At 37.8% G+C, this 12,780-nt stretch overlaps 1 protein-coding gene across 1 annotated transcript in view; it reads left to right on the top strand.

Moving 5' to 3' along the window:
* The window catches only part of MYO3B (myosin IIIB), a 199,090-nt gene that overhangs the window by 87,287 nt on the left and 99,023 nt on the right, over positions 1–12,780 (top strand). Inside the window, 10 exon segments of the mRNA XM_026061451.1 lie at positions 1,118–1,201; positions 1,929–2,131; positions 2,633–2,731; positions 3,376–3,490; positions 3,884–4,010; positions 4,151–4,361; positions 5,920–6,067; positions 6,321–6,474; positions 8,399–8,487; positions 10,140–10,269. Coding sequence (XP_025917236.1) covers positions 1,118–1,201; positions 1,929–2,131; positions 2,633–2,731; positions 3,376–3,490; positions 3,884–4,010; positions 4,151–4,361; positions 5,920–6,067; positions 6,321–6,474; positions 8,399–8,487; positions 10,140–10,269 — 1,360 coding nt within the window.

Raw genomic sequence — 12,780 nt, 5'->3', positions numbered from 1 at the left:
TTGTCTTTATATAACAGTACCCCCCCCACACACACTTTCATTTGTCTCTGTAACTTGCAATAAGTGTCTTAGAACCTTGTCTCTTCTCCTTGCACAGAATCTTGTATGTTCACCATGCCTAAACAACTCTCAGGTGTTGCACAGAAACACACAAATCTGTGCAGCTGCTCAGCATTAAGACTTTAATTAGATGTCAGTTCATACTGTACTTTAAATAGACTAATATTTGTACTGGTGATCTATAGAACACCTGAAAATGAAGAAATTAAAAAATGGTGTTAGAATTCGTACTTGCTATGACCTAAAGTGTTCAAAAGCTGATATACTACCGACCTTCTCCTTCCATCTCCTTCATCAAGTGCAAGAGCAGAGAGGAGGATACTGAGTGATTTGAACACTTCCAGCTAATCCCTGAGTCTGAAAGCAGTTTGGAGGACCTGTAAAATATCATGTGATGCAGACTGCCAACTCAGGAAGAATATGGATCTGTTCTCCCAGAATCATCCCATGAACAGATACATATTCTTCTGAAATGTTTAGATGCCAGCTTGCTGTGTTAGCTTGGATATTAGCATCACCTACAGGCTAACCTCCCTACACAGCAGTAGGCGTTATGATTGTTTTTAAAGCCAGGAGCAGGCTTTTGGACAGTATTTTAAATACAGCTGTACCCTGTATTTCATGTTAATTCATATGAAGTCATTGCAATGAGCTCAGATACACTGTTGAATTACGTTGCATCAACTGAGCTATGGCAGTTCTCTGAGATTCAAGCATTTGCTGCAAGCTGCATAATGTTCATGGCACGTGTTAGCTTTTAGACATGGTCACTCAATTATATGTCTTAGCCCTTAGAATTTCAGTCACTCCTTCACACATACACACACTGCTATCATGCATTGTGAGACATATTTTAGTAATCTAAGGAATAAAAGAATGATTACACTGAGCCCCTGCTGATCTTTTCTTTCAAAAGGGATTTGAGGGAGTTGACCCTGAAGGTATTTTGCAGTCTTGGTACTAAATATTAGATAACAGATAGGAGCAGTAATAGCTAAAAACCTATTTGTCAACCATGTGGTGAGCTGCCTACTTACTGCTTTGTTTTGTGTGTCAGTGCATTATCATCAGCGGGGAAAGTGGTGCTGGCAAGACAGAAAGTGCCCATCTGATCGTCCAGCATTTGACCTTCTTAGGAAAGGTATTTCTAGCCAATCATGTAAAACTACAAACGAATCCCCCCCACCCCACCCCCAAATACTTCCACTTTATGTCATCTTTAATGCTTAAAGCTGTTCCCGTGAATTGCCCCACTTGGGTCAGGGACACAGTAATTATGCATTTTAAGTACTGAATCAAACCATTAGAGGATGATGCTGCTCTATGTCACTCAATATTTTTAAAGAAAAAATTCCAAATCCTGAGCATTCAGTGTATGTAGTTATCTGTGCTGTTTATGACATACCCCATTGCTCATTTGTACAATAAAGAGTGACAGGTCTTGCTATAGGTCTGATCTTAAAAACTTCTACCCACACATTTAAATGTTACAAGTAATGCTACTAGTGCAAAATGGTGGGAGAATCAAGTGTATAAGGTTAACCATAAGTACATATGTTAGTATGATTGTGATCTTAACTAACTTCTTGTTTAGTTTTTGATATTTTTAGCAGTTTAATTCAAATATGTGAAGCCTGATAGGCAGAACAATTGCAGAGGAGAAAGAATCCAGATTTTCATACCTATGAGACATTTTCCTCTTCAGTATATGGCCCTGCTGTTGTACGAGTAGGTAGTTTAACTCCAGTTAAAAAGTATCTAACATCACATGAACCTGATAAGGGATGCTATGCTTCTGATGCAGGAAGTGGATTGTGGGTAAGCAGTATATACTTTTAATGGTCCTGATCTATATCTGTTCTGTCAAGGCCAATAACCGTGCTTTGCGTGAGAAAATTCTTCAGGTGAATCCTCTGGTTGAAGCATTTGGGAATGCCTGCACTGCCATCAATGATAACTCAAGCCGCTTTGGAAAATATCTGGAAATGATGTTTACGCCCACAGGAGCTGTAATGGGAGCAAAGATTTCTGAATATCTACTTGAAAAATCAAGGGTCATAAAACAGGCTGTGTAGGTGTATTAATCATCTGTCCTTTCACATTTATATCATGTTGGGATTTTGTTTGATTTTCCAAAATGCTTTATTTCAAGTGCTTTCAGTAGTGTCTTGTACTAAAGCAGTAATCCTTTGTATAGTGCTGTGACTACCAGAATAGTCAGTCAGTTCTTTTGGAGTGGAAGCCAGTGCTGCTCCGTTCTTTGGGGAGGTATTCCCTCTGGAAAATAAGCATTCCAGCACGCAACTGTGCACAGCTTCCAGAATCCTGAAAAGAAGGAGACCCTGATCTTGGACCCTTTGCCACTTGTGATTGGCTGGGTTTTGGGGGTTTCACAGATTCAATACTTGCCTCTAGTCTTTCACCACTACTGGCCCTGATCCTATACCATTAAAACCAGTGGGAGTTTTGTTACCTACTTCATTGAGCTTGCAATAAGGACTGCTACTTTTACCTTGTACAAAGTACCACAAGAATAAACATGTGTGCTTTATAATGATACTTTTTTTTCTAGAGGGGAGAAAAATTTCCATATATTTTATTATATTTATGCTGGCCTTTATCATCAGAAGAAACTTTCTGAATATAGGCTTCCAGAAAAGAAGCCTCCTAGGTAACTATCACTCATTTGTTTTAACTGCTTGTTGTAATTAGCTATTGATTAGCTCTTGCTTTCAGTATGATGCCTTAAAATCTCTCCTAATCCTTCTCCATGTCTTAAGGATCTTTTTTAATCCTTCCAAGCAGAGAAGAGGATGGACAATAAGGAATTACATTATTTCTGTTTGTTTGAGAACTTGAACTATTTAAAGAGAAGGAGGAAAAAAGAAGCTTCTTACTATGTATATAGTATATATAGTATATACGTATATAGTCTGTCTTACTTTCAGATGAGGGCAATTGCCAGAAGTGACTGATTTTGCTTTCATACTGTAATACTTCAGTAAGAACCCAGAATATGTTTTGGGCTTGTGTTTTTTTTAATTGGTATTTGTACTTTGGGAGCATCTGATCTGTATTGCAGGGGCAGGGCTAAGGGTAAAATGTTGGTAACCCTAGGAACAAATATTAACAAAGAAGAAGCAAAAGTTAATGCAACAGAAATAAAGACTCCCTATGAACTAGCACCGAAGTATTTAATTAAAAGTTATTTGAATAAATGTTCTTTCCAGTTACTGATGTAGTTGTGTTGAAGTCATTGGAGGTTGTACTAGCATATCTGCTAGTATGGTGCTTTATTTCTCCCACTCTATTTAGATATATTGATAATGAAACTGGAAGAGTAATGCAGGATATTATTACTAAAGATTCCTATGGAAGACAATTTGAAGCCATTCAGCATTGCTTTAGAATTATAGGATTCACTGATGAGGTAAGAGATCCAGTTGCTGATCCATTATTGACCTTTCTTCTGAAAACCACTTCCACTGCTGCCTGTGCACAGGCTGCTATTTGGTTTTATGAATACACACCTGTGCCACAGAGTCTCTCTTATGACAGAAATGACCTGTGAAAGCAAAACCACACACCTGGGAGCCAGGACCAATCTGAGATTTCAGTCTTTACTCAGGCAAGTCCATTCACAGTTCTGTATCACACTGTTTTCTGTGTCAGTAGGAGCTTGCTTGAATTAGTAGAACTTGGTCTCAGAACAATCTACAAGCTTTAACACCCATTCCAGTGCCCACCTTTTTCCTTCACAGACTAAATTTGGTCAATATATCTAATTGGGTTTCTGAAAAGTGCTTTTTGTCATCTTTTACAGGAAGTGTATTCAGTGTATAGAATTCTGAGTGGGATCTTAAATACTGGAAACATTGAGTTTGCTGCCATTTCTTCACAACACCAAACAGATAAAAGTGAGGTTCCCAACCCAGAAGCCTTAGATAATGGTAAATACATTTTAATGTTGTCAGTTCTATAAATGCAATTTGACTATGTTTGTTTCTCTAACTTGTGGTGACAGTTAGGCAATGCTAGCAATTTCCACTGCACAGTCCCAGTCATGTATCTTTTCTCCGTTGTCTTTCAGCTGCTGCACTGCTAAGCATTGGGTCAGAAGAACTTCAAGAGGCCCTAACCTCCCACTGTGTTGTAACACGAGGGGAGACTATTATCCGAACAAACACTGTGGATAAAGCAGCTGATGTGAGAGATGCCATGTCTAAGGCACTTTATGGCCGGCTCTTCAGCTGGATCGTAAATCGTATTAATACGCTGCTGCAGCCAGATAGAAATATATGGCAAGTTATACATCACTGAATCATGTGTATTTACTGTGCATGTAGCTTTGTTGGCTCATCCATATATATATTTTTTTGATTGTGCAGGAGGGGTGCTGTGTTTATTTTGGCTAAGGCTTCAAGATGGCTTTCATGCTGTGATGCTGAATTCTGTTTCCAGGACATTAACCCCAGCATTTTCAGAGAGTGGAATTTAGCTACTGAAGTCAGTAGAAATTGGGTGCTTAAAACCTGTACAATTCATTAAAGAGATGCTTCCTATGTAATAAACATTAAAATCATACCAAAGGCTGGTAAATAATTGGAGTGCACTGAAAACCTTAGTATGTTTTCACAGTCCTTCCAGTACTTCAACAGTGTTAAGCTCATAATAAGTGTAGGTCTCAGGTTATTATTGTTCTGCTACTTGAGACATTTTTGGCATTTTTGAACTTCTAATAATTACAGAAACATTTTCATAGCACCTTTTTATGTTTTCTTTGTCAGTTACTGAGCTGGCTGCTTTGCTCTTTTCAAGCAACTGTAGAGATTTTTAGAAATAAGAGAACCTTTTAGGTGATGGGAAAGTGACAGTGTTGGCCACAACACTCCTGCTTCCCCGCTGGGAGACTGGAGAGGGCATGGAGGGACCAGCACCATAGTAGCACATAGAACCTGTGGAATAATTATTGCCAGCCTAGCTTAAAGATGACAGTCCTGAATTCTACCAGAACTGTTTCATTCCTCCTTGATAGCACCAGTATAGCAAAAGGCGTCTTGGAATTATCATACCTCCAACTGACATTCACTGAATATAAAAAGTTGATGCTTCTGAATATAATCTGAATCTATCTGTTTTAGGCAAAAGCCAAGGTGAGGAGAAGTTTAGTGGACACCGTTCCTCCTTTCAGAGCATGTCTGCATGGCACACAAAGTGTTATTATGCTCAGACAGACAACCTATGAATGAACTTAGTCAGGTACTGGAAGCAGAGCAGGCATGTTAATTTAATGCTGTGCCTAGGCCCATGTTAATATGCTGTATTATTTCTGATCTTGGAGGTAGCTTGGAGATCTCTAGTTGGCACTTCACTGCATCACATAGACATGTCCTCAACCATGTTTGCAGTTCCAGTGGTGACTATGGTGTAAATATACTTGAGCTAGCACATATGCTTTTACCAGTCCAGCTGTAGCAGCAGCAGACTTGGCAATTACTCTGCTGAGTATAGTAAAAACATGCTGTAAGAGCTTGACACCATTTGTCCACCTGGAGGAACTGTTGATATATTTGGTTTGGGATCTGCTCACTGAAACCACTCGTTTTACTACAGTTCCAGAGAATCTGTTACTATGTACCCGTGATTCTCCTGCCTTCATGGCAAAATTTGCATAATAAAAGTGCAGGGAAAAGTGTTAATGATGCTGAAAAAATGCACAAGTTGCCGTGAGTTTGCACAAGCTTTTTCTCCTCTCTTTTTGCAACAGATTGAATTGATTATGCAATCTTCATTACCACGTATATTTTGATTTTTCCTTCATGTTCTCCATGATGAATATTGTTTTTATTTTCCATGCAGCAATGTTGAAAATGGGATGAATGTTGGGATACTAGATATTTTTGGATTTGAGAATGTCACAAGAAATTCATTTGAACAACTGTGCATAAATATTGCTAATGAACAGATCCAGTTTTATTTCAATCAACATATCTTTGCACTTGAGCAGGTAAATGCAACTCTGCTGAGTCTGTGTGAATCATCAGTCCTGACCTGTAGAACATGTTCAGGAGCACATTATAAACCATAAAATGTGTATGTGATATTAATGCAAGATAAGGACCACATCTTTCAGTGCAGTTGTTACAGTTTTGTAAGTAATGTGGTTGGGGCAGATAAAGTATTGCTGTGTGTCATGAATGTCCTAATGATGATGTTGCTCTGACTACTTCAGTGTTAAAACTGTGCTGGTAACTTTGTAGATGGAGTATCAGAATGAGGGAATTGATGCAACTACAGTGGAGTATGAGGACAACCGCCCGCTTCTAGATATGTTCCTCCAGAAACCCATGGGTCTCCTTTCTCTACTAGATGAAGAAAGTCGCTTTCCTCAGGCAACAGACTTAACTTTAGTTGGTATGAACAAGCAAAAATCCTTGGGAATGACTAATGTATTTCGAGAATGAGGAATGACATCTTTACTTTAGTTTTACTAGCCCAGTTATCCCATTGAGGCTTTGCCATTTTGTTTGGCATATTAAGTATATTTTTCATTGTGCTTCGTCATTCTTCTGTGCCTTACTTGTTTTCTGTTTTTATATTGCAACAGTTATTTTACATACCTGATGTCAAGGGTTTTATTGTCTCCTCAGTGTTTTAAGGAAATAACCTGTGCGGTGCCCCTGTATGCAAGGTACATCAAGTGTTTTTTATCCCCACTTGCTAAAGAGAAGGCTGAAACATAGAAGAACCTTGTGTCCAGGACCACCCTGTGAGTTAGCATCAGTGTTGAGAGTAAAATTTAGATCTCCCAGGCTCCTAGGCCCATGTTTATCCAATTAGAAAATACTGCTTCACTCCAGATTATCTCATCATAAATAGAAAGTGTGTGTTATTTCTGGTGTGCCATCTGGTGGAATATTTCCCTTCCTTCATGCATATTTTACGTATAAAAAATCTTGGTGCCAACTTTAAAACATGCAGCACATGCCATCCTTTAAACTGTTGTCCTGTTTTTATTTACTAGAGATACATTTTTTCCCTGTGATATATAACAGATAATTCCAGTTCCTTCAATGGAATGTGCAGCAGGGAATAAGAGTTGCCTGTTAAATCATATGATATATATATACAAAATTTTTCACTTCTGCGGGGTTGAGTTGAAACTTGAATTTAGGTCAAAGATAAAATGAATGCTATGATTTCATTCCAATCCTCATTTGTGTACTAAAGCTGTGTGCCTGCCTGCGGGTCCTATAAATCAGCTAGTACTGAATATTAAACTTCTGCTTTCACAGAGGCACTCTCCATGCTGCAGTGCTGATCAGTCTTATTACAGATGTCTTGAGAACACCAGGACCCCTCAAGATGACGGCAAACTGGGATATTTTGCCCACTCCAGATGTGCCAGACAAGCATTAATTAAAAATAAAAAATTCAAACCTAATTCTCTTTGCTTTAAATACAAGAATACTAAAGTTTGATTAAACATCAATAGAAAGAAAATACTAAGACAAAAAACTAATGGATTCTAACATTAGAAAAGACCATTTTGATAATCTCATCTGACCTATACAACATGAGAGAGAATTTTATCAACTGATTCCTGCCTCAGGCCTCTAGTTGGTTGTTCAGATAAAGAAATAAAATAGCAGTTTTCACAGTATCAGCCCTAATTTCATTACAAAATCTTACATGCAAAATATCACAGGGTGTAAAAGACCTTTTTCTTAACAAGCGGTGTTTCTTTTTCTGTCAGCTCTCTAGAGGTGTGTCGCAGGAAACAGAAAGCCCTTTGGATAGAAGGCGTTTTTTTCTGTAGAAGTCCAAAGGCAAATTAGAGATGGTCTAAACCTGAAGATGTTAACATATACTTAAAACATGATGTGCAAGGCTAAATGAATGGGGAAAGGAGGATGGGGAAAATAGAAATAACTGTCGTTTAGACAGGCCAGATATGTGCACAGCTTTGAATCTACATAGTTGGAAAAAAAAAAAACAGCTAAATATATATAAGCACATTCATAGGAAAGTAAAAGAAGTTCCCACACCTTCTCATTGGCTCCTATTATTTGATAATTTTCCATGCATAAAACTCTGAAAAAAGTGGGATTTGGAAGACAGTCTTGCTGGGCTATTTTAGAATGGGCTGTTCCATTCTGAAAGGCAGCTTGGAAAAAAGGACAGAGAAACTGGCAGACAGCTGTTACTGGGCAATTTGATAATGTCCGAGTATGCTGTTCAAGAAGCCAGAATTACTATAAACTGTCTCTTATTAGGAGGCAGATTTTACTTAATCACTGTAATTCACTTTTATCAATGTCACTTCTCAAATGTCTAGATAAATTTGAAGATAATTTACGATGCAAATACTTTTGGAGACCAAAAGGAGTAGAATTGTCATTTGGTATTCAGCACTATGCTGGAAAGGTAAGGTCATATGATTTTTATTTAATTCAAGTAACATTGGTATGGTCATTCTATCCACAGTCACTTCTTTAAGATTTTTTTCCACATTTGAATAGAAAAAATTATAAGGTTTATGGAAACCTAGAATCTGTGATAAAATTTTCTGTGCAAAGTAGTCCATTTTAGAACCTGTTCTTACAGCTCTTCCATAAATTGTGTAAAAAAGTAAACTCCTTTTATCCTGAAAGAAATTTGACACCAGAAACACCACTAATACAATGTTTTTTTAAAGCAGCAACTCACTGCAGCCAGAAGAGGTTACAAAATTGTAGCATAATTGACCATTAACTTTACCTAAATACCATGGGGGGGGGGGGAGCGTGCACGCACACATGCACGCACACATATGTGTCTGTAAAAGAAATCAGGTTACAGTGCAAAAATGCAATGTAAAATAGTATCTCCAATAGTACTTAAGCTCCTATAGAGAGCATTGGAAAGATGGGAACAATTTTCTGCTAGCACAGATGATTTCCCATATTCTGTAGCACACAACATCTTTTGTTCTCAGTGGTTCACGTATTATTTTGTATGGGGAATTAGGGTCTAGTTGTTTCACATAACATGAGTTTTGCTTGTGATTTCAGGTCCAAATCTCTGTTTATAAACAAAATTAAAATGAGGTAGCCATTTTATGTATTTATCAATAAAGTTTCAACTCTGGCTCATTTTAAGACTCCAGAATTTTAAGATATGTTCTAGTAAATTTAGTCCAGCTTTCTGGCTTGTTAGAATAACTGTAAAATTTCACACAGGTTAAGTAAGTTCTTTGCTACGCAAATGGCCAAGTAATAAAAACACTGCTGACTGGTTCTCCATTGCAGGACAGCATTCAGTTTCTGTGTAAAATTCATACTAGTGGAATTAGGCTAGAGAGGAATATTGCTAGTGTTAGTAAAACCTATATAAAAATTACTGTGGTTTTAAAAAAATAAAAGGTTAAGCAAAATTAACAGATTCTTGTATGACTACAAAGAACCAGACATTAATTTCTAATAAATATGATAATAATTAAAAAAGCTGTTTTGCCTACTGAAACTTCAGAGAATAAAGAATCAAATGTGACGTGCCCTACCAGAGAGGAAGAGGGAATCCCTAGAGAAATGTTTTGTTTCCCTACTATAATTTTGGAAGCAGTGAGAAATCATTTTAATGCACCTTGATGGGTCCTAGATATAAAACTTGCTTCTGTTTCTCCAACAGGTCTAGTTGCAGATCCCAAATTTGCTGCAGACAGTAAATAGATGATGACTATCTGAGAACCATTTTGTACTTATGTAAACTGTCAACTTAAGCTTTAGTGTGGTCTCTGTATTGCATCATGCCCACCACAGTTTGATGTGACACAGCATAATACAACATGACTCAGCTTAGAGCCATTTGAACCAAACCAATGTGCAGTGACATGCTATGAATATAGATGCTGTTTATAGCCATTTTGCATTCTGAAGATACTGCTGTACAATTTGAACTCCTTTGCGGATAATTCTCTGGCTTGTCAGAGCCAAACTAACAGGTCCACTTAGTTGTCTTGACTATTCCTGCTTTAAAGAAAATGGTAGGTTTTGGATAACCCTTTCTGACGTTGTGTTTGATTTTGTTTCCCACACTAGGTACTATATGATGCCTGTGCATTCCTTGAGAAGAACAGAGACACTCTTCCTGCTGACATAGTGGTGGTGTTGCGAACATCAGAGAACAAACTTCTTCAGCAGTTGTTCTCTAGCCCGTTAACCAAAACAGGTATTTTTTTGCACAGCTTTGCTAACACTGCAGCCTCTTCAGCTATCTCGTCCCCTTAAACTCTTAATCCAGTAGACCCAGGAGGCAAGATTCCTTCCTCCGCTCCAGAGAAAGGGAGGTTATCTGATGTGCAAGGCCAGAGCTCATTGTCAGAGAAGGATGAAAATATGGGAGTTGCTTGGTCCTTTGCCGTTTGTCAGTCCTTTGCTGAGATCAGTTCTCAGTTGATAGATTCTTTTGTCGTGCGTCTTAGAGTTCATAAATCATGTACATCTTATTTAGATAAAGTTAGTTTGGAGGTAATACCTATCTGTTCAGATGCATCAGTGCAATACATGAAAAAGTTTCTTACAAATTATAAACACAACATACTAATCTGTTCAAATTAATTACTTCAGTTGAGTTAAAGCTTGTTGATGTTGACTTAGGTTACATCCATGGCTAAAACAGTAAGATGAAGTTTGATTACTCCATGAATAGCTGCCAGAGTACCAATAACCTGTGCAAGTGATAGTTCCACAATATACATGCCAAGAAGCCAACAAATGTACATGTAGAAAATGTCTGTCAATACTTTATATGTTTTCAAAGTTTCTTTTTTGTAATGGATAAGAAAAACATGTAATAAAAAGGAATAATCCAAACAGAATGGATTGTATTAGATTGCAAAGTTCTTTTGGTCTGATATGACATTTATTTCTGTGAGCGAAGAGACTTTCAGTAATTATGTTGTGGCTATAGAGTTGTTAGTGGATGGAGTTCTGCAATGAAAAGATAGTACTATTGATTTTAAATAGAAAAATGTAACATGGTCGCTGCTTAATGTCTCAGTCTTATACTAACCAGGAAATGCATATGTTAATCTGTGTTATACTGACAATGTTGAAATGGGTATGAAGGATATCTTTCAAAGTGATACAGTCAGTCATTCAAACTGTTACACATACCTTGGGCTGAATTCTGCTGAGTAATCATTGCTGCTAGTGGCTTTGCAAAAGAGGTCGTCGTATTTCTATCCAAAATATCCTGGAYAGAAAAATGTGTCCATGCACTGGGTAGTGCTGTGTAGACCTACTGTATACATGCTGTAGATTTGACTCTGTGCCTATGCAGTGCCTCTGTCTAGGATTTCTGGATGCTCAGTAGCCCAGTCACAGTCCCTGGCTTTACCCTCAACCCCTCCTACGTAGAAAAAGAACATCTCGAGAACGCCAGATGTTTGAGCCATTTTTGCACATATGTAACTGATAGCAAGCTATCTCTGTTTATGTTCTGCATAGGATAGATTCCTGTTATACTGTCTCTGTTCTTTTCCTGTAATTAGAAGACTGGATTGCCTTCCTCCGAATTATGCTTTAGGAGGGTCGCTGAAAGGTGAGGAGCCAATGAGGAATTTGCTTCTCATTTCAGCTATGACTAGCATAGGTGGGGAGGAGGGTATAGTTTAAGCTGGAATAGGATTGTTTTGTGCCCAAGAGGGGAACAAAGAATCTTTGCGTCTACTTCTGTCATCTGAGTCCTTGTTAGACTGGTAAAAGAGATTCTTTAGTCATGCTGGATGGATCAGGCAGAGGGAAAAAGAAAGCTTACATCTGGTCAAACGTCCAAGGCTGTCTCCACACGCCTCTCTACCAGTGATTTTATACCTTGAAGCTTTTGTCAAGATGAAGCAGACCAGGTGCTCTGTCCCAGTTATCAGTCCCAATAATTATAAAGATTACGCTTTTAATTTATTGCTATTTTTTATTCTGGTAATAAACAAGGCAACCGAACCATGTAAACTCATCCAATTTTGTTTTTTTTAGAGATATTTTTGATGGCAGCAGCAGTGAACTGAGTGTTTTGTCTGAGATACATAAAAAGATTCAGTAAGAAGATATTTCTTGTTGCGGTATTGGTCTGTTTCCACTTTTCCTTGGATCTTAAATTCCTTACTTGTTTCCTATTTATATGGATTGGATGGGTTCTGCCTCCCATTATAAAACATTTACCTCTTCCTGAAATACCCACGGCAATATTTTCTGTCAAGTCAGTACAGGACATCCTGTTAAAACTTATTATGCATATACTCCTGTGCATGATGTGTAAGAAAGGCATAAAACCCATATGTAGTTTCTATTTTTTTTTTTTAATCTTCATGTTTTTGCTCTGTCTTTTCCAGCTGTCTAGTATAATTGGCACCCACATCCTGTGTTGGGGCCTCTGTGTTCTAAAATCAGATTGTTGCCAGGTTTACTTTTGGCAGCTTGCAAGATAAATGAAAGATTTGGCTGAGAACAGAAGGTATAGCTGGCAATGTTGCTTCATCTCTGCTTAGTGAAGAAAGATTATGTTATTCTCTTAACTTTGTAGAAAGGCGCTTGTGTAAACAAAATAATAGTGATTGTGTAAATGTTCCATCACACTCTCTCCTTGCCTCTTAGAACTTTTCCCCTCATTCAACACGAGCATCATTCCTACAGCAAGCCAGGAAAAATACAGGTTAAGATTCATAATCTTGATACAGTTTTC

The sequence above is a fragment of the Apteryx rowi genome, unplaced genomic scaffold (genome assembly GCF_003343035.1).
Source record: "Apteryx rowi isolate R43461 unplaced genomic scaffold, aptRow1 scaffold_180, whole genome shotgun sequence".
Lineage (NCBI taxonomy): Eukaryota > Metazoa > Chordata > Aves > Apterygiformes > Apterygidae > Apteryx > Apteryx rowi.
Note: the sequence above shows the minus strand (reverse complement) of the source record. Positions and strands in the feature narration are given on the sequence as shown.